This window comes from Leucopleurus acutus, assembly GCF_964270905.1.
Source record: "Leucopleurus acutus genome assembly, chromosome: 8".
NCBI classification, from domain to species: Eukaryota; Metazoa; Chordata; class Mammalia; order Artiodactyla; family Delphinidae; genus Leucopleurus; species Leucopleurus acutus.
The window spans coordinates 41,459,422-41,481,823 of NC_139151.1; the positions used below are offsets into that span (position 1 = coordinate 41,459,422).

At 39.2% G+C, this 22,402-nt stretch overlaps 1 protein-coding gene across 3 annotated transcripts in view; it reads right to left on the bottom strand.

The window, feature by feature from the left end:
- Positions 1 to 22,402, bottom strand: part of FAT3 (FAT atypical cadherin 3) — a gene marked incomplete at both ends in the record, with an annotated part of 559,095 nt that overhangs the window by 378,195 nt on the left and 158,498 nt on the right. For all 3 annotated transcript variants that reach the window (XM_082845224.1, XM_082845225.1, XM_082845223.1), the window contains one exon: positions 7,146 to 7,460. In XM_082845224.1, the coding sequence (XP_082701350.1) occupies positions 7,146 to 7,460 (315 nt within the window). The remainder of the gene's footprint in view (positions 1 to 7,145; positions 7,461 to 22,402) is intronic.

Sequence of the window (22,402 nt, forward strand, 5' to 3'; positions counted from 1 at the left end):
AAAAGTTCCCTTTGTCCTTGTTCATGTGAAGCACATTCACAGGGATGCAAAGGTCACTGCTGAATTTAAATAACCTCCTGTGATAAATCTGCATGAGGCCGATTTGTTCTACTGGACTCGTTGGATTAAATGAACACAATTTAATGTTCTATGGGACAAGGCCTCCTTTCATGGCTGAAAGAAGGAGCAAGGGTGATTTACAGTTTCATACGTACTTATTCGCTACATTATCTGCTTTGTGCCTGGACTTATGAATAACAACTCATCATCCCGCGGTCATTTCTACCCATTCAGGAGAATTTAGCTTTCCATTAGGAAGGAACAAAGAACAAGAGACTGTAACAAGAGATTTCTGCAATGTTCACTTGAAAGAAAAATCATCAATATTTGTCCCCTTGTCCTTCACCTTGTGTGTTTTTTTCTTTGTAATCTCTGATGTTATAACATAAAGCCAGGTCTCCTTCTGTTTTCCAGGAAAAGGTAGTTTGTTAAGCAGATTATCCCCAAACAGAGCTGGGCATCAACAGAAGGCTTAGCTTACTTATGATACCAGATTATTTTTAAGTACCACTCTCTTATGAGCCATTGCTCTTTTTATAATGATAAACTAATATCAAATGTTTGTTGATTCATTAAAGTATTTCGGAATTCCATTCAGCAACAGTTTCTGTTTAATGTTATATATTTGGAAACAAGAGAAGTGTATCCAAACATTAATATAACCCAGAATTTTTATTAACCACAAGTCTTAGGTATCACAATGTTTCTGCTCATGGACCATTAAAGAGACAGGATTTTCATTTTTCTCTACTTCATAAAACAGAACGTATAAGCAAGGGTATGAGAGTTGATTCTGGGGGTGGGTACAGAGAGCACTTTGCATTCATGGTCAAATTTCAAAACCCCAGCACTGTAAGTCAAGAGTATACACCTGAAACTAACACAACGTTGTAAATCAACTACACTCCAGTAAAATGTAAAATAAAAGAGTGTACGGATAAATTACAAACTTGGCTACCTTGTCCTCAGGTCATCTCTCAGCACTGTGTTACCTCCCTCTTTCGTTTCTCTTTGGATACTGAAGTCTAGAGTCTTGCTAACCTAGTTTTCAGGGGAGCAATGTCAGCATCACATAGGAACTTGTTAGAAATGCAAATGATTGAGCTCCACCCCAGGAATCCTTAGTCTAACAAGCCTGCCAGTCAATCATCATCATGCTGAAATGTGGTCTAGATTTTTCTCTCTCTGTTACTCCTCCAGGTAACACTTACCGGCTTCGTCTTATACTATACACTGAAAGGCAAGCTGGTATTATTTATTTATTTGTTTGTTTGTTTGTTTATTTTTGGCCACGCAATGCAGCAGGCTGGATCTTAGTTCCCCAACCAGGGATCGAACCCATGCATGCCCCCTGCAGTGGAACCAGAAAGCATGGAGTCAACCAGTGGACCGCCAGGGAAGTCCCAAGCTGCTATTATTTAGAGTTGGTTAAAGAACTAATGACATCCAATATTATAATAAGTTATCCCTCCTCTTTGTATAGGGAAAAATGTCTAAGCCCAAGGGAATCAATCGTTAAGGTTAGGCTTTGAGGTATTCCTACAGCACACAGGCTTTTGAAGAGGTCCACTTTCTGTCAGCTCCCCTGAGAAGAGAGGGCAGCAAGTCTCCCTACACATAAGTATGCTTTGGTCAGGTTAATCCCAAGAGGCTCACACAAAGTGAAAGTAAGCTGAGCTTCACCTCCGCTCAAATTTAGGTGGCAATGCCAGCGGCCAGAGCATGGACCAAAGGGAGACCTCCCAACTGAAGGAAGGAATTTAGAAAGCCCATGCCCTGGCTAGTCAACCATTAAAAGGTCTGGATTAAATAAGGCTCACTTCCAGAAACACAGGCTCTCAATACAGCATTCCCTAATCCTGGATCTATGTTTAACAGAGGCAAAGGAAAGAATAAAGGGATCTATCTTAGGTATGTTTTTTCCCTCTAAAAAGTTATTTTTTTAGGCCTCTCAGAAGGAAGATATAAGACCCAAGGCTTTTAAAAATCTAAATATCATCAAACAAGAATAAAAGAGATGTGAATAGTTGCTACTTCTAATGTCTTCCAACACTCCAGACATTTATGAGTCTTTTAAAATTCCTTTTCTAATGATATAAAGGCCTCTCCAACTAGCTCAAGTAGCAACGGATGGGTTTTCAAGGTCAGCTTAACTTGTTCATAGTCCCTGGGTAATTTTCTCGCTTCTCTCTTTGCAGACTGACCCATTCTTCAGGGCCCATTTCAGGGGTCTGCAAAGTCCTCACACCATCCTCTCCTACTCCAGCTGGCACTGAACTCTGCCCCACCCAGACATGTTATCCTGTTCATAGCTCATATTCCACAGAGTTTGACCATTTATTTTTTATAAACTGCCTTACATTTTTGCTAAAGTGCGCAGTATGTGTGATGGTCCTATTTTTCCCATGACAGTAAATTCCCTGAATGCAGTAATGTCTTATACTTCTGTTCTATCACCCATCCCACCAATACCTGGAGTCTAGAACAGCAGTGGCACACAGTAGTGCACAATACACTTTATAAAACCCCGTGGAAGGTTCCAGTGCTACACACTGATTAGGAAGGAAAGACATCACCGCCTTTCAAGTATGTCTCGTTTGCAGCAACATGGCTATACCTAGAGATTATCATACTAAGTGAAATAAGTCAGAGAAAGACAAATATCATATATCACTTATATGTGGAATCTTAAAAAAATGATACAAATGAACTTATTTACAGAACAGAAACAGACGCATAAACATAGAAAACAAACTTATGGTTACGAAAGGGGAAAGGGGGGGATAAATTAGGAGTTTGGGATTAACAGATACACATTACTATACATAAAACAGATAAACAACAGGGTCCTACTGTATAGCACAGGGAACTATATTCAATATCTTGTAATAACTTATGATGGAAAAGAATCTGAAAAAGAATATGTGTGTGTGTGTGTGTGTGTGTGTGTGTGTGTGTGTAACTGAATCACTTTGCTGTACACCTGAAACCAAGACAACATTTTAAATCAACTATACTTCAAAAAAAAGACAGTGGGGTTCGGGAGAAGTATGCTTGCAACTCACACAAACTTGACTCTAGTGGGGAAAACAGGATGATTAATAATAATAAAAACAACAGGGGCTTCCCTGGTGGCGCAGTGGTTGGGAGTCTGCCTGCCAATGCAGGGGACATGGGTTCGAGCCCTGGTCTGGGAAGATCCCACATGCCGCGGAGCAACTAGGCCCGTGAGCCACAACTACTGAGCCTGCACGTCTGGAGCCTGTGCTCCGCAACAAGAGAGGTCACGACAGTGAGAGGCCCGCGCACCGCGATGAAGAGTGGCCCCCGCTTGCCACAACTAGAGAAAGCCCTCGCACAGAAATGAAGACCCAACACAGCAAAAATAAATAAATAAATAAGCCAAGCATTTGAAGCCCTTATTAAAAAATAATAATAATAAAAACAACAATATTTATCGAGTGCTCCACTAAATGCTGGCATGCTGGCACTATGCCAAATGTTTCCCATACTGGAGACACAACTACAATAAACATTCTGAAATCCTAGAGGAACTTCCCACACCTGTTCCCCAATTCAGCCTGGATGTCCACTCAGCAGCCAGCTTGGATTCCGTTACAAGTGCTGGAAGGAAGCATTTAAGTCCCTGCTCACCCAGAGGGACAGGTGAGCACCAGCCTGCTGGGTGTCTCCTGCTCAGAACACGTGGGTAGGACTCCCCTTACTGAGTAACTAAGGCAGGCGCATGCAGGAAGCTGCCTTTGATTAAAATCACCTGTTCTGCCTGGAATTAATCAAGCGTTCTCTGTACAGGCCAGAAAGGACCTCAGAGCATTACAGCTTTTGTTTTCCTTCTTAAGCCACAGGAATTACCAAAGAAAGTCCACAGACTACTGACTCTAAGTGATTTTAGGTCTGGTAGGAAAAAAGAAAACAGTTCTTTAGGTAGAGAACAGAGTGTTCATTAAAGAAATCTCTCTCCCTTTCTGGGTCCCGGACATCTGTTATCTGCTGCAAGCTGTGGACCCTAAGTATTGACATTATTCGAGTTCGCATTAATCATGTTAATCTTTATTTATTATGTAGCACATTGCCAAAGCAAAATGGAACTCTATAAATTTCAGCTCTACCACAGAGGAAGGAATGAAAGGTCAGTTTACCAGAGTCCACAACCAGTTGAAAAAATCTAAAGCATAAATATTACCTAAATATACCAGTTAGGTACACCTCCCCCTTCATTCCTGAAAAATGTTACATTAACATAACTATTGCAGACAAAGGACTTTAGAGAGACAGGAAGTATGCCAAAAATTAAACCATCTTTTTGGAGAGCTTGTTGAATCGGATGGAAATTGCTCCATAGGCAGTATTATATTTAGAGCAACAATCTTAACAAGGGTTACACCAGGCTCATGGTTCTGCGAATCTCAATAGAAATAAGAAGAGTAATAACATGATTCTTCTAGAACTTTGTACTTCACCAATGGCCTTCAAACACATCATGAATTCAGACTTCTTGAGCAACTCGTATGAAGTAAGCAAGGTCATTTTCATTTTCTAGATAAGAATCTGAGGAGATTAACTGATGTGCCTGTAATCAGAGTGACAGCAATCAGGATGGGGTATCAACTTTCTTTGCAGTTTCACTGTGCCAGGCACCGTGGTAAGCATTTTACATGAGGACCGCTTTATGCCTTGCAACTATCCTTTCTCACTAAAAACCGAAGTTCAGAGAGGTTCAGTAACCTGCCCAAGCTCACAGAGCCCGGAGTGTCTGATTTAGTCTATGTTTTCCCTGCTGTGGTTGATGGTGTTTCCCAGTTAGAAGTGCAGAGCAAGGGTTCAAACACCAGGACTTCTAATCCCAAATGCTACCCTCCTCCATGAGACACTCCCTAACTACCACTCTTGCCCACCCCATATTGAGTGAAACTCCTCTACCATAGTCGATTATTGCAAACCTTCACTCTACTTTCACTCTGTCATAAATATTTGTCAGTTTAGTAATTTCACGTACGTTGGGTCCCTGATAGGCTTGGGCCATCTCTTAAGTTTATAACTCTCTCTATAAGATCCTGTTTGGAAACTAGTAGGCACAATAAATGCTTGGTGAGTGACTAAATGGATAAACAAAATCCAGTGTTTTCTTATCGTGTGTCTGAGAATTACAAAGTGTGCTATATGTTCCTTTTAGACTATTGGAAAAGTTGGTCTAAAATGTCATTCCTGGCACAAATCCTTTTTAAAAATCTACAGCTAGGACGGAGAAATTATAAATATGATTAAGGCTGTTATGTAATACAGTCCAAATTTCGATAATACAGGAATTTCTGAAAATCCAAGGGCAAACTTTTCAAAGCCTGATAAAAGACAGCTTTAGTTACATGAGTCTCCATGTTCTTCTCTCCAAATACTGCGTGGTCTATGGTCTTCACTTCCAGTCCAAATTCTTCCCTGTGACATTTATTCTTTCTTTAATTTCAGCCATGAGTGGAGGAAGAGACCAGTTGACAGTGCCCTTGTGCAGTGTCTTTTATAAAAGAGGGTGCTGGGTTCCCTCTTACTGGCTCAAGTGCCAATGGAATCAAGAGGGAGGATTCGGAATATGACGGGTGTGTTTCAGGCTCCACAGGGGCTGTGAAGTGTGAAGACGTCTATGCCCTCAACTTCTTCCCTGTGACTTTTTTTGTCTTTGTTCTTTTTCCCTCTTGACCTTCTCAAGTATCTGAATTCATTTCTCTGTCACCATATTACACAGAGCTCTAGGTTACAGTGAGAAAGTGAATCAGGAGGGTGGGGGTCCTCACGTGCGTGGGAGGCTCCCTGTACTTAAGGGCGCGCTGAAAGGATGGACGTGGCTCCGGTTCTCTGAGTCTTCTTCAAGTTCAAGGATGCCTGAATCAGACACTGATAGCTGATGACCACTCTCTGTCTTCTAATGAAATTAAAGTCAGATCCTGATTCAACACTATTCAAATGCTAAACTCTGCTTAACAAAATGACCGACCCACTCATAATTAGAAAAAAATCAATAGCTTCAGAAAAACCCTTGGCATTCTCTTTAACTTATGTTAATGGAAACCTGGCATTTATAAAACGCTTGGTGTCAGTTATATGTTTCGCCTTGAACAAACATGAGCAGGAGAAATAACTATCAACTCGATCAGTACTTTGTTAGGGAAGTGGGACATGTCCCAGCCAACAAACATCAATCACCTAGCCTAACTTTTGACCAATATCAACTCACCCAGAGTGAGATAGCTAGAGTATCTTCTAATTCTTCTAAATTTCATTTAATTAAAACTCTATCCATCACAACTCTCACTGAGTGTTTTACCTGCTTGTTCAGATCCAAAAGAGACAAGTCACAAGAAAGCAACAAACTTCTGAGATTTACTCTGCAAAGCACTTTTTTCCAGTGTATGTACTTGTCTCAGAATGCATTCAACCAAACTCCACACCTGCCCTTTCTGGTCCTTAGTCAACAAGTTACGTTTTCAGTGCACTCTCTAGAAACTTTTTGAGCAAAAACCAAGAAAATTAAAATGTGTATGTTTTATGTAAAGATTTAGATACTGGAAGTTCTACTAAACATTGACATTTCATTGATGGGTAGTACAGAAATCGCAAAACATCTGGGGCTTAAAGTTAAGGCTCTAAGGAGATTATTTATGGCATGCTGGCCTAAGGCCAAGCAAGGGAGAAGTTCCTAGAAAGAGAAGTGTGACAAAGCCAGCTACCCATAGAACCCAGCATGGCCCAGGTTACTCTCTCCCAAGATAGAGAAAGGGGGCAGCTGGCTCTCTGAATGGCTCAGGAACCACGTTTTACAATTATGAGTAAAGCAAATCTAAGGCTTCCTGTGAAAGCCTCCGATTTCTATTAGATCACTTCACCTCAATGTCAGTTGAAACTAAAACATACCAAACCAGGCAGGTAAAACGCTCACCTTTTCAAGCGATTCCCAGAAAGGAGGATGCTGTTCTCCATACAATAAAATAAATAAGAGAGTATAGCAAGTGTCAGACTCATGAATTTAAAAGGTGGACTAACAACTAGAAACAGTCGTACGAGCATTCCCTTACCTGTTTTGATGTTGATGGCAAAAAAGTTCTGAGGATTCCCACTTGTAATCCTGTATGTCAGTTTTTCACTGGAACTAGAGTCAGGGTCCTCAGCCTGGATCTGAATGACAGATACATCCTTCGGAGAGTTTTCCATGACAACAGGATAATAAATAGGTTCAGAGGTCAGCGGGGCATTGTCATTCACATCTTCAATTTCAATGTAGACCTCAATCGTGGAATAGAGTGGAACAACGCCCCGATCTGTGGCGTACACAGTCAGCCAGTATGACCCTGTTGTCTCTCGATCAAGAATGTCTGCAGTAGAGATGACTCCTAAGAGAAAGCAGGGAAAGTGTAACTGCTATAGCAAAACAGGAAGACATTAAGTCAATCCCCCCAAACTGAGGACGGCTGTGCTAAGTGATCTTGGCATATGAAAAAAAAAAATCCATCACACAAAATTAAATGAAAGTGTTTCTCTTTACATCAGAACACTATTTTCTGCAAAACTGTACTAACCAGTTCTTCTACCATTTGAGAAGTATAATTATATTCACAAATACTTTATTTGAATTTCGGGGATAGACGTATCTACACACACACACACACACACACACACACACACACACACACACACACACGAGACAGTTGGGAGCAATGGGAAGAGAGTGGGCCAGAGGTCAAAACACTTCCCATGATGCATGGGAAATCAGTGCACGATCGCATCAAAATTTCCATTTGACCTGATATCGAATTGATTTCCTATACAACAAAGAGCTTTCCTGGGATACATTATTTTGTCTGTTCATTCACAAAAATGAAAAACACCTTTAAAATATTCTTTTGCCTGTTAGGATAGAAACTATTTTGCATGCAAAAGTACAAACCTCCTTGATACTATTTCTCTACAAATCTAATGTCACAGTTATTCCAAAAGAATCAGAGAAGAAGCCGTAAGCCATACCAACATACTTTCTGAATGAGCTCTAGCCCCCTCAAGAACTCTACAGAGTGCACTAAATAAACTCTAAGCCGCTTTGAGGGATACTCAGGGACAATCATTTTAAATTAGGAGCAGAAAAATGCCCAGTCTGCTGCCTTCCACCTTTCCCGTTTCATGGTTGAAACAAGCACCAACCAGGAAGTCAAACATCTGACAGAAAAGCCAAAGAGAAAATGCTGTGCTCTTGAATATCTTTACAGCCCTCACCCAACCACCAAGGCTATAGAAACTTACTACAGGAACTGTTAAGTACTTTCCACTGTGATGGGAAAACTCTGGGATTCAGCTTATAAAATCTCTAAAAGTAGTCAGGATACACCTGGAAGGCGTGTAATTCATGTAAACCTTTATACCCTAAAAAAGATCCAAGGAAGGAGTCAAGAAACACTTCTCCAGTTCTGACCTGAATCTTATATCCTCTGTACTCCTGCTGGATTAGGCACATAATTTGGCCTGTAGAGCTTGCATAAGCAAACTGCCAAGTATAGCACCTGGGAGGGAGGAGGGCATCTTTCCAGAAACAGGCCAGAAAAGTGAAGGTTGCCTGTAATTCAGAACAGCTATACGATTCAAAGGGAGATCGCCCAACGGATGCTGAAGTTTCAGTTCTAAAGTTATCCGCCAAAGAACTCTGTAAGCTTTATAATTCTCTCTTATAATGAGGGCATCAAGTCTCAGATGTGAGTACGTAACTTGTCCAAGGTCACACAGCTAGTTGCAGAAGAACCCGGATCTGTCTTCCTCGAATGTTCCAGTTTCAACCCAGACTCCATGACTTACTACCTCTTTGACCGTGTACAAGGTGTTTGAACCAAGCAAGCCTAGTTCTATCACCCATATCTCAGTGCTGTGGTGGCAATCATGTAATTAGATGTATGCCGAGAGTTTGGCAAAATGCTTGCAACACAGTAGATGCTGAGTATATGTTAAATCAATATGAATCAAAAGCAACACCCAAAGCCTTGTAAATAGTAACCACCCCCCAAAGCAAGGAACAATCTTGAGAGGAGAGAAGTTTGCGATGGAAAGTCTTGTTAGATATTTTTTTCTCCTCTGGTCATGCGGCATATTGTTGCTTGATCTTTGTGACTTGCCCATGATACCTTTTCATGAAAATATCTGGCCTGTTTGGGGAACAGCAAAGTCAGTCCACTAAAAAGAGAACTTAAGAAGGAACAAAATCAAAGAAGTTAGGTCAGCTTTGTCTGTACCTCGCCTGACCACATACCATGCACACACGCACTTGTGCATACGCGCGCACACACACACACAGATTTGTAGTCACAGAATTGCTCTGGGATCCCTGGAAGTCACTTAAATCCCTTTTCTTGGACCTGTCAAACTGGGACAGGCTCTGGACCTTACAGGCTTTGGACATTAAATGATTTTGAGAAGTCCTTAGATGAAAGGCATCCACTAATGCAAATTAAAATATATGGGTGGAATTTTACTCTATTTTTTAATGAAACATCAGATACATCCTCTAGAAATTAAAATTCTCTCTCATTAAGACAAAATATGTCTATGGCTATATTTACTCATTAAGTAGAAGTGCAAATGAGTATCTTGGAACATAAGTGTTCAGGCTTTGCTCTCATGATCCAAAAATTTGAGGACAAAATGAAAAGAAGGACTATGAAATGTGTTGACAATTATTATAAGATTCATCCAAGGCTCCATATTAACTATATTAAACAACCAATGCCTAGTGATAGCATTTTCTCACTTTCTTCAGCGCTTCACAGCTAATTATGATCCACGTGGTCACAATTAAAAATGTAAATCCACATGAGCTTTTCTATCAAGCAAAAACTCACTTCTGAGGTTGCCCAAAGACTGCCAAAATCATGTCATAAGCCCATAGCTTTGTAACAGCTACCATACATTCTTATTACTTTTTTTCAATTAAGGCATAATTGACATACAATAAACTACACACATTTAAAGTAAACAATCTGTGTGACTTCCCTGGTGGTCCAGTGGGTAAGACTCCACGCTCCCAATGCAGGGGGCCAGGTTCAGCCCCTGGTCAGGGAACTAGGCCCGCATGCATGCAGCAACAAAGAGTTAGCGTGCTGCAACTAAAAGATCCCGTGTGCCGCACTGAAGATACGGCACGCCGCAACTAAGACCCGGTGCAGCCAAAATAAATAAATAAAATAAATTAAAAAAAAATAAAATCCTCTACAATTTCTCTAAAAGAATTTAAAAATAAGCCATTTGTAAGTTTTGACACCCGTGAAACCATCACCACCAAGATAAAAAATGTGACCATGACCTCCGAAAGTACTCACCTTCCCATTTTTAATCTAATTAAAATGCTCTCAAATTTTCCCTACCCACAGACAACCAGATTAGCTTTGTCACTACAGACTAATTAGCATTTTCCAGAATTTTACAGAAATGGAATGATACCGTATGTGCTCTTTTTCTCTGGCTTCTTTCACCCAGAATAATTATTTCGATTCATCCATGTTGTTGTACATTTAAAAATACAACAGACCTTCTAATTTATGAGTAGTATTCCATTGCACACGTATAGCACAATTTGTTTTTAACCATTGACTTGTTGGACATTTAGGTTGCTTTCAGTTTTTAGATATTATCTAAGTATCTAAGAAATCTTTGCCTATCCAAGGTCACAAAGATTTTTCTCCTGTGTTTTCTTCCAGAAGTTTAAAGTCTTAGGTTTTACATTTATACCTATGATGAATTTTGAGTTAATGTTTGTATATGGTACAAGCTATGGACCTAAGCTCATTTTTCATATGTGGATGTTCATTGTGCCAGCCCCATTTGTTGAAAAAAAACTATCTTTTCTCCACTGAATTGCCTTTGCATCTTTGTTGAAAATCAATTGACCATATAAGTATGGGTCTACATTTGGACTCTCCATTCTGTTTCATTGATCTATTTGTCTATTTTTATATCAATATCACACTTTCTTAATAACACTTCATAATTAGTCTTGAAGTCAGGAAGTGTAAGTCTTGCAATTTTGCTCTTCTTTTTCAAAGTTGTTTGGGTTATTCCAAATCCTTTGTGTTTCCATATGAAGTATAGAATCAGCTTTAGAATCCATATGAAACTGAGAAAAACCTATTCGGATTTTTACTGGGATTATAATGACTCTATAAATCATTTTGGAAAGAACTGACATCTTAACAACTTTGAGTCTACTGATCCATGAAAATGGTGTATCTCTTTATTAATTTATGTTTTCTTGTATTTCTCTAAGCAATGCTGTATAGTTTCAGAACACAGATCCAGCACATCTTTTGTCAAATTTATCCCTAAGCATTTCATATTTTGATATTATTAGAAATGGCATTATTTTTTTAATTTCAATTTTAATTGTTTGTTATTAGTATATAAAATACAACTGATTTGGGGCTTCCCTGGTGGCGCAGTGGTTGAGAGTCCACCTGCCGATGCAGGGGATACGGGTTCGTGCCCCTGTCCAGGAAGATCCCACATGCCCCGCGGAGCAGCTGGGCCCGTGAGCCATGGCCACTGAGCCTGCGCGTCCGCAGCCTGTGCTCCACAACGGGAGAGGCCACACAGTGAGAGGCCCGCATACCACAAAAAAAAAAAAAAAAAAAAAAAAAAAGAAAAATACAACTGATTTTTGTATATTGATCTTGTATGTTGCAACCTTGTTATACTCACTTATTAGTTATTACAGGGTTTTTACAAATTCCATAGTGTTTTCTACATAGATGATCATATTATCTCCAAATAGGGACAGTTTTACAACCACTATCATCACCTACACATTCATGACTATTTAATCATTGTGTGCTGGGATTATGATAGGTGCAATAAATGCATTCATCATTAAATTTTTAAAACCTATCATTCATTCAGCAAGTATTTCTTAGTGCCAAGCACTCATGAGGTAGTTACTATTTTTATCGCCATATTACAGGTAAGGAAAGAGATTTAAGTTAAGTAACTTATGAATGGTGACTCAGCCAGTAAACAGAAGATCCCATTCTCAAACACTGGTCTGTCAAACTTGAGACTGGTTGCTCACCAAAACAACATTATTTTCTCTTTTTTTTAACATCTTTATTGGAGTATAATTGCTTTACAATGGTGTGTTAGTTTCTGCTTTATAACAAAGTGAATCAGCTATACGTATACATATATCCCCATATCTCATTATTGTCTTTTTAATCTATATAGACATCAGAGTCACATAGTATTTTATGCCCAAAGAAATTCTTTTTTCCCCTCTGTTAGAGAAGTGTCATTAATTGGGCAAACAGTGTTGAGTTAATATGATACTTTCCTATTTGACTTCTCCAAATTGACTGTAGAAATCATAAAAAGGTACTTCTTGGTATTTCTTTGTAGAATATAAAAACACAATCACAACAGTACTGATTCTCTGCAAAGAGAGTCTTTTTTTTATTTATCAAAATATGCAGAACATAAATGTTTGTGACATATTCGTAGTCCGTTACCTAACACAGTCCCAGAGTGTTTATCCCCAGAAAAGAGTCTCCTTCCATCTGCCTCTTAGAGAAAGTACATTCTACAAGAAGAGTATCTGGCTGCTTAATCACTGTGGTCTCACTGCATACAACAGTGCCTGGCATGTAGCAGACACTCAAAAAATGTTCATGTATGAATTTAAATCCTCACGCTGAATCAGCAGTAGGTTAGTTTACATCACAGATGAGATAAGTCAGCCTCACTAAATCAGATCTGGAAGGGACTTCGAAGATCAATAGGTATAACCAAACCCCTAATAATCAGTAGGTATATGCTCCCACATGATGCCTGACCCAGCACCCAGCCTCTGCTCTGAGTTTGGTGACAGGGTCCGCATCATTTACTAGGGAGTTTCAGCTAATGCAGAGTTCTTCACACTGAGGTAAAACTTCAGTCTCTCTAATTTAAATGTTTTCCTAACTCATATCCTAGAATAAAATAGAAGAAGTCTGCAAACCACCATTCACCTGTGATAGCTCTTCAAATATCAAAAAATGACCCTCTCCATGGTTTTTCTTCTCCAGACTAAGAATTTCTTCCTCATGTGCCACATAGGCTTCTATTCTCTTCTTCCTTGTCTCTGCTCTGAACCAAGAATGAGCAATTAATAAATCTTATTTAAAAAATAAACCATCCACAGTGAGTTTCTAGCAAATTTCAGGGAGCGCTGCTCAGTAGAAAGAACTCAGGTGGAATATCCCAGATGCAGATACATCCTTAACCTCTTTGCATTTTCACCTATCACAGAAATGCTCAATGTGGATTCAGCTGAGATGCCAAATTTATGCTGATATTCACGAAAATAAAAAAAAATCTTTAGAAATACAGTTGGGATTATTTTATTTTTGAGATAAGCTTATGTTTATAAAATTTTTCTTTTCCTGTTTCTTCTTTACTTGGTGTATAAGTCTAGTAGCTGACTAGAATTATTTGAGGAACCTAATATTTAATTGTATAAGCAGATACACAAACAGTATTTATTTATTTATTTATTAGAACTGTGCACAGCTTGAAATGGAATTAGTTGATCCCAGCATGAAGCACATTAGCTGTAATTGTTCCTTCTTATTCACAAATATTAGAAAAACTATATGCACCTTTTTCTCATAGAATAAGCCCTACATATTGGAGATGAAAAGAAAAACATGTATGGAGCTGCTCAAATCAGATGACCATCACACACTGGGTTATTTAATTTACCTTTTTTCCAGCCATATCCCCATATGTGGCACCCAAAGTCTCAAATGACATCAAATGCCCCCAAAGAATGGCAACCAAATACCCACAACAGCTCTAAAACGACCTGTCAACAAATGGTTCAGGGAGTGCTTTGGAGGCTATGGGCCCATAACATGATGAAAATCCCTCTGCCAGGATAAGTACTATAGATTCTGAGGCAGTTAAAAAAAAAGACAACAAAATTTTAAAAACACCCTGGTTGCATATTCTTTGTAGATACCTCTAATAGACGTTTACTTGTGCATATATATTTAATTCTTATTCCCAATCAGTCAAAATATTAACTCCCAATTCTCAGTGCATTTAAAATTTGTATTGACTTTTTATTTTGAAATAATTATAGACTAACAGGAAGGTGCAAAGAAATGGACAGGAGTCCCTGGGCAACCTTCACCCAGCTTCCACCAATGTTAACATCTACATGTACTTTTAAATTGCTTATTTCTTCAAGAATCAAACACTTAACTACATTTATTTCTGAGAGAATATGAAGTCTTTCATGGGTTCCATAACCCCCTTTAGCCAACCCTTGCTTGCCTTTATTTAGGAGGATCACACAGTTACTATTTTTCTTTCTTTTCCTATTCATCCCCAGACTTGTATAAAGCTCTTATTGCCTTAGGAAGGATCACTGTTCTGAGCAGAGCGTGGTGATAATTAAGGGAAGAATGGGGATTTTATCCTCATAGGCCCAACCCAGGGTCAGTCCATGCACACCCATGGTCATATCTATAACTGTTACCACCCTGAAATATACTGAAATCAACTGAAATCAGCTAAAATGGGATGAACCAAGATGCATAGAGCAATTGCGGGTGGAGAAAATCTTAACTTAGATGTTTAAAATGCTTCAAATACATTTTAGCGTACACGTATTATATATGCATATGCTTTTATATACTTTATATCACGTATTTGACACATAATATATTTAAATATATAATTTAAGGCACTTTTTAAATCGGGAATTTTAAGTGAATCACCCAGCTAATCAAGCGGCCGAGTCAGGCCTGGAATCTGGAGCTGTGAATCGGAGTATGCACTCTTTTCATTACTGGAGTTGCCTGCTGACTTATCCACATGTGTCCATTATCATGAAAAAGAAGGCAATTCCATGCCCCTGCGCTCTCAGTGGGTTGGTATCAGCTCTTTAGTAACAGGAAATTCAATAGTTTCATTACTTTCCTCCATTTCTAAAAGTTGCTGCAAGATATTATTCTGAATCCATTTTTATATCTTCTCAGAAGATTCTCAGTTGTTGGAATGGTTTGAGACCAGGAGAATTAGAAGACCGAGTCTTCCTTAAATACCCAGTACTCCTTTGCTTTTGTACAAAGGAGTCTGCACGTACTGCTCCTTCAGCCCCTGTCTCCCCAAACCAAACCTTCTTCTCTGTTCTTCAAGAAGGTTTCAGATTCAGAGAACACCCCTCACCCAGCCAGACAGGGGTCTGGGGTGGCCCCCATCTGCCTTTATCTTAGCACTTTATTTTTGTCCCTTTCCCAATCTACGACAAGCTCCCTATGGGCAGAGACCATTCTATCTTGTTTTTCTCTATTCTAGGACGGTGGCTAGAAATTTGGAACACTCTAAATGTTGAATAAATGAATGAAGGATAACATCATATTTGGTAAATGCAGGCAAGTTGGGATGTCTGGCTCTTTTACAGACAAGCACTCTGACGCATAAGCTACATTAGGAAAAACAAAATGAGTCATCTAGCTATCCTGTTTGCCTGTGATCACTAGCCAGAATAAAATGGGATAGACTGAGCTTGTCATGGATTTTAGACTTCTCTAGCGTATATGCAGAACTGATAGTTAAGTGGCTCTGAAAGTCAACACTCCATCTGTGAATTATCCTATGTGATAAGACAATTTTCTTAAAAACCATGTCCAGTTTTGAGTTGTCCCTTTACTACCAAGAATAAGGATGGTGTCATGGTAACATCTTCAAGGCTTAAAGCCAAGATGCAGCTTGATGAAGACATCAGTTGATTTTATCATGCACTTAAATGCTGCACTGCCCACAGGCACACACCATAGGCAGCCAGAATTAAAGTCCCGGGCCCCCAGATAGAGAACCAGCAAGGTGCTCTCTCTCTGGCCTCTCATCCACTGATTCTCACTGGACACTTTTGTTCTACTCTGTTCCCTCCTCTTCATGCCAACTCCTACTGATTAGCTATCTTTCATCTTTGCAGAAGGAGAAGCAAACATCCACAGCACAGTCGTGGGGAACAATTATGTCCTGAAATGCAAGCCGCCTTCATTCCGTGTTATTTCACAAGGCTCAAAGCTGGAGATCTGCACATTAGATTAAGGTGAAGGGCTGCAGGCTGAATTCAAGCTTTTATTTGGAGTTAATGAAAATGGACAGCTCTCCTTGTCTGTTTGGGACCCAGAAATTCTAAAACTTAGCTGCGTGCTCGAAAGCTTCACGTGAAGTTCCGTGCGCTCAGTAAACATACACTTGGTATTTGATTTTTTCTTAAAGACAAACTTTTCGGGACCTGTTTTCAATGGACTCAAAATGTACACCTGTGCTCTCTCTTCAGTAATTCTGGTCTGTGTAGCTGGCACCAGGCGCCAACAGCCTAAAAACAGGAAATGGACAGAGGACCAGGCTGTGAGCGACACATCCAGCTTGCATTATTGTTTGTTTGTTTTTTTTCGTCTTTTCTGTAACCAGATTATTCCCAGCCTCAGATTCTTTCTGTGGTCTGTGCTAATTTGCATACCCCCATACCCAGCAAAATGATCTAGATCCTCACAGCTGAATAGAAAGGAAGATTGAAATTTAAAGCAATGGAGAAAATGATCTCAATATATGCAATAAAGTCAAGAAGTAATTTTGTTAAGTGTCTAAAAACATGGAGGTTACTTCACGAAGGGAAGTAATTAGCTGGATTCTGTTTCTTTAGAAGAACTGAGCATAAACTTCAGCACAAAGCATTTTGGTTAGATACCTAGAAATATTTTCTGATAGTAATGGAGAGGAACAAAGGGATAGCTCCCTGAGGGAAGCTGAAGTTTCTGTCTATTCCTATGTTTCAGTGATAGGGGAGAGAGAGAGAGAGAGAGAGAGAGAGAGAGAGAGAGAGAGAGAGAGAGAGAGAATGAAAGGAAGGAAGGAAGGAAGGAAGAACGGGAGAAAGAAAGGGAAAGAAGAAAAATAATGAGGAACTCTTTTGCCTAGCAGAAGCTTTTGGAGCATTCACATTGGTTACTTCGGTAAATCTGTGTTGAAAACAAAATAAAACTTCACTGTAGAAGAAAATATGCAAAATAAATGTTTTTAAAACACTTATTATTTCATGACTCAGAGATAATGACTGTTAATATCCTTGATGTATTGCCTTGTCCTATATTATTTTCACTCCAAAGCAGCATATTTCTCTGTAATTGTGGATCCTCACGTACCATCGTCTACTGAACAGCTTTCCATATTGATAAGTGTAATTCTACAGTTTTGTTTTTAATGCCTGTGTAGTAATGCCCACTTGCCCATTAGCCCACTAATAATAAAATGTAAGCTCCCTACACGCAAGAGTTTTCTATGTTGCATCTCTGTTGTATACCCCAGAGGAGTGGCTAGTACACACTAGATGCTCAATAAATACTTGTTGAAATACTCACACAGTGTTTATCATTTATATAATGAAGGCCCTCTTGCTAAGTCATTTATTAGGTCATATTTTATTTTTCACTATTATAACTCATGCTTAGATGAATAACCTTGCATCTATATCTTTTTTCAATTATTTCTTAGGATAAATTCCTAGAAGCAGAAACGATGAGTCAAAGGGTCTGTACATTTTTAAATGTATATGAATCAACTGTCTTCCAGAAAGGCTACACTAATTATAATCTTACCAGCAGTTTCTGATCACATTTTTGACTAAATCTTTATAAGATCTGTATTATTGTTGGTGAAACAAAAACCCAAAATAGGGACTTCCCTGGTGGCACAGTGGTTGGGAATCCGCCTGCCAATGCAGGGGACACGGGTTCGATCCCTGGTCCGGGAAGATCCCACATGCCGGGGAGCAACTAAGCCCGTGCACCACAACTACTGAGCCTGCGCTCTAGAGCTCGTGAGCCACAACTACTGAGGTCGTGTGCCACAACTACTGAAGCCCACGTGCCTAGAGCCTGTGCTCCACAACAAAAGAAACCACCACAATAAGAAGCCCGGGCACCACAATGAAGAGTAGCCACTGCTCGCTGCAACTAGAAAAAGCCCGCGCGCAGCAACAAAGACCCAACGCAGCCAAAAATAAAAATTAATTAATTAATTAAAAATAAACCCAAAATTTAAAAAAAATCTTCAATTTACCATCTATAGAGGTAACAGCTGACCTTATAAAAACCTTTAATCCATTCCTCATTGTATTTTAACCATTGGACTCAATGACAAAATGCCATGTTTTTGTGGTGAGATAAAACATTATTGACAGAGAGATGGTGCTAAAAATTTTATTGAAAGGAAAGACTTTACATGAGGCACAACTTTAATTAAATTAAAATCTGTCCACAAAACCAAATTCTTCAGCCTTGAAAAGTGCTGTGGGATTTTTTAAATGAAATGTCAGAGCACAACCTTTAGCTCTTCAAGTAACATTAGATATTAGATATTAGTCATACTTTAATCCAATATTTAGACTTATTTACTACCAAATTTCATTCAGCATAAAGGACACCTGGATCCTCTGAGCAGACTAGCTCTATAAAAGTCTTCATTTGGACTGGGAAATTTTTAAATTTTTTTCCCACAGTTTTATTGTGATACAATTGACGTACATCCCAGGATAAGTTTAAGGTGTATGGCATAACGGTTTGACTTACATATATTGTGAAATGTTTACCACACTATATTTAGTTAGCATCCATGATCGTATGTAGATACAATAAAAAATAAAAAATAAATCTGAGACTGGGAATTTGAGTTTTGCTTAGAAAAGGCTTTTCACTTTCAAGAAGTTAGACTTGAAGAAAGACCCCCTGAACCAAAACGACTGGGTAAATGCTTTGGAGTGTGTGCACATACAGGCGTATTCTCAGAAGCTCCTGTGTTTACTCTGCAAGCAATGCAAGATGGTACAAAGTCCACTCTTAAAAATGGGACTTCTCCACTTGAACTTTCTGGAAATTTTCCCTTTTGGAAAACTTTTTCCCCAAGTTAAAGGGAACACTTTTTCCTTCTTTTTGATTTCTCCTATTATCAGAATATGGAAACTATAAGTCAAGCCGCATCCACCCAGATACAAAGCTCTTATCTACCACCCCACAGGGAGCAATAGCCTTCAGTAACTTCCTAATAAAATAATGAAAGCATACAGCTCACTTATTCTTTTCTCAAGCGAATGCACTCTGACTTTCACAGCTGAGTGGATATTTACCAAGAAAATATTTTTACTGAGGTTGCACAGACAACTGCATATTTGATACCCAAATAGCTGAATTGATTCCCTTGGCAAAAACACAATCTAGGTGATGGAAGTGAAACACAGAGCAAACAAAGAAAGCTGGATCAGGGTCTAAGTTTAGTATTGTGGTTGCTTTTTGCTATATGTGGCCAAAAACTTAATAACTACTTTTATTAGGATACGTTTATAAAAGCTTACCTAGGAGAAAAGTACCCTACAGAACTTCTGTCTTCTTTCATCTTTTCAGGTTAAATCTCACTAAATTGTCTTTTCCTTTGATCAATGTTGTGGAAATCACACAGACAATGCCATACTTAAGTAATTAAGTTAGGTTGATTAGGTTATAGGGACTATACATGCCCATTAGAGCACATGAATAAAATCCTTGAAACCACCTTACCTTTCTTCACAATGGAAACAATAAACTCTTTGTTTTCCTATTTATAACCAAATAAGCACCTACAATAGCCCAAAGAAACCAGGGCCCAGAAGGAGGAAAGTGTCTGGTTTTCGCTAATTGAGTCTCCCCCATTCTCATCTTCTATAGATCCCTTGGATTGTTTTCCAATTTTCATTCGCATTTCATCCCATTAAATGGTTCTAACCTCTGACAAGCGCACACCACCCCAGATTCATCTTCTATTCATAACTGAGATGAAATGTGCCCACTTGCTCTGTCGACAGCACCAGAGGCATTGACAGGACACAGATAAATACTCATTCTGTCTGATCAGCCTTGGAGGAGAAAACAAATGCACACTCCTCATCTACCTATAGTCCTTAAAATCAGTGCGCACAGCACAAGGCATTTTTGGTAAATATGTAGCTGTTGACGTGCAGTGAGAAGTGAAAAGAAGAGGGAACAAACACTGCTATGAAGACTAGTTTGTTGTTACCATGCTGATTATATGCTGCAGGTAGGAAAGCTTTTTCAAAATTTCTATATTTAAAAGTGCTTAGCAATTCTAAGCTGTGTAAATAGCAATACAGGTAAATGTTAGTTTTAGGACAAATTATTGAGATTTGTGAACAAATTGCTCTGCACTTTTCTCAACATGGAGACGAAAAATCATGTTGATTTTTCTCCCCTTTGTAAGAACATTAATTTAGATACTGCCTATAATGTGACTCAAGTAATATGCATGGGATCAGAAACAACTATATTACGAGCTCTGAAAACAAAGCAGTAATAATGTGATCGCTGTATTACTGTGCAAATTCAAGATAATATGAAAATTATTTTATCATATGATATTCCATTAACATACTGATTAAAACATGTATGTGAATGGCTCCCACGAAGAGTTCTGATGCTAGTATAGACAGTGTATGGACATTACTGATAAATTTGCAATAGCCAAAGGAAAGTTTAGTCACTGAAATTAAAATGTATAAGACTGGTATTTGGGAGGTGTCACTCAACAAATGTGGCTCTAAGTTAAACTTAGGATAGCTCCTTGTCAGACAATATGGACAAAATAAGAGAAAAGAGAGGAGGAGGTGTTCAGAAAGGAGGCCTCTGGGTTCTCATGGGCATTGCTACACCCACCATTCCTTCTTTCCTGCATCTAACACTTCAGAGTCCAACAGGGGTGAAATCCCAGGTACCTATGGAAGGTTGCAACAGCAAAGAACAACACGGGAAATGTGGCATTAAAGAGGACGCAGGGAGAAAAACAAATACCATATGATATCACTTATATGTGGAATCTAAAATATGACACAAGTGAACTTATCTACGAAACAGAAACAGACTCACAGACATAGAAAACAGACTTGTGGTTGCCAAGGGGGAGATGGGGGAAGGCTGGAGTGGGAGTTTGGGATTAGCAGATGCAAACTATTATATATAGAATGGATAAACAACAAGGTCCTACTGTATGGTGCAGGGAACCATATTCAATATCCTGTGATAAAATATAATGGAAAAGAATATGAAAAAGAATGCAAATATATGTAGAACTGAATCACTATGCTGTAAAACAGACATTAACACAACATTGTAAATCAAGTATATTTCAATAAAATAAATTTTAAAAAACTAATATAAAGAGAACACAAGAATAACCTTGGATTTTCAGGAGATCATCCTGGACTGTAGGTTGCATAGGGAATTTTTGTGTTGGGGTCCATTCTGACCAGCTATCTGCTCAAAGCCTTAGGGATGCTTTACAGGCACAGAGGTATTGCCTTGCCTTTCCGAGGAACACGTTTCATTGCATGTGACCTTAATTCTGGGCTTAGTGTCTATCTCCCCACTAGGTTGTAATATCCCCCAGGGCAGAGAGGATCATGCCTGTCTTACTCAACACAGACCCAGCACCTATCTCAAAGAGCCCATCTCAGAAAGCCCCTGACAGTTTGTGCACAAAATACTTGAACATTAAATATTTGTTGAATGAGTGAATGGTGTTTCTACTTCCAATGGAGCTTTGATGGCTGTGCAGGAAGAGCCCAGCCAAGAATTATTATAAATCCATTAACAGTGGCCAACATATGGCAATGAGTTAAAAAGCAAGAAAAAAAAAAAAAAAAAAAAGCACCTAGTTAGCCCCAGCAGACTGGAAACAGGAAGAGCTGCTAAAAGCAAAGTTTAATTAAAATAGCAGGAGGCCCAGCTGAGAAAGTCTAAGCTTCTCACCGGGTGTCACGGTCTTCACATAACCCATGTAAAGCTGCAGTAGAGGTGGATCAGTAACCTCACCCCACTGCAGAGACAGTCCCAGAGAGGGCAGCGACACATACCAGCACCACACTGGAACTTTCAGCTTCAGCTCCTCCAACATGCATCTGGTGCATAACCGGAAGCTGCGACCAGAGATGTAAACAAACAGCCAAAGTCATGAGTCAAGTGTAACATCTGCTCAGTCTCCAACAGAAAGTCTTAGCAAGCTCGAGAACAGTTGCAGAGGGAGAGTCAGCCAGAGCCATTCTCTCCAGCAGAGACCTGAGAGCCTTTGCTCAGAAAAACTTGGTTTGTACATGAGCAGGTGAACCCCAGAATCCAGAGTTAGTTCAAAGGAGACAGCAAGTCTACCTCGGCAATCTCTAGTAGGCACATATGGCCATCTCAAAGACCTTTCCACTCCTCTCTCCAATCTCATC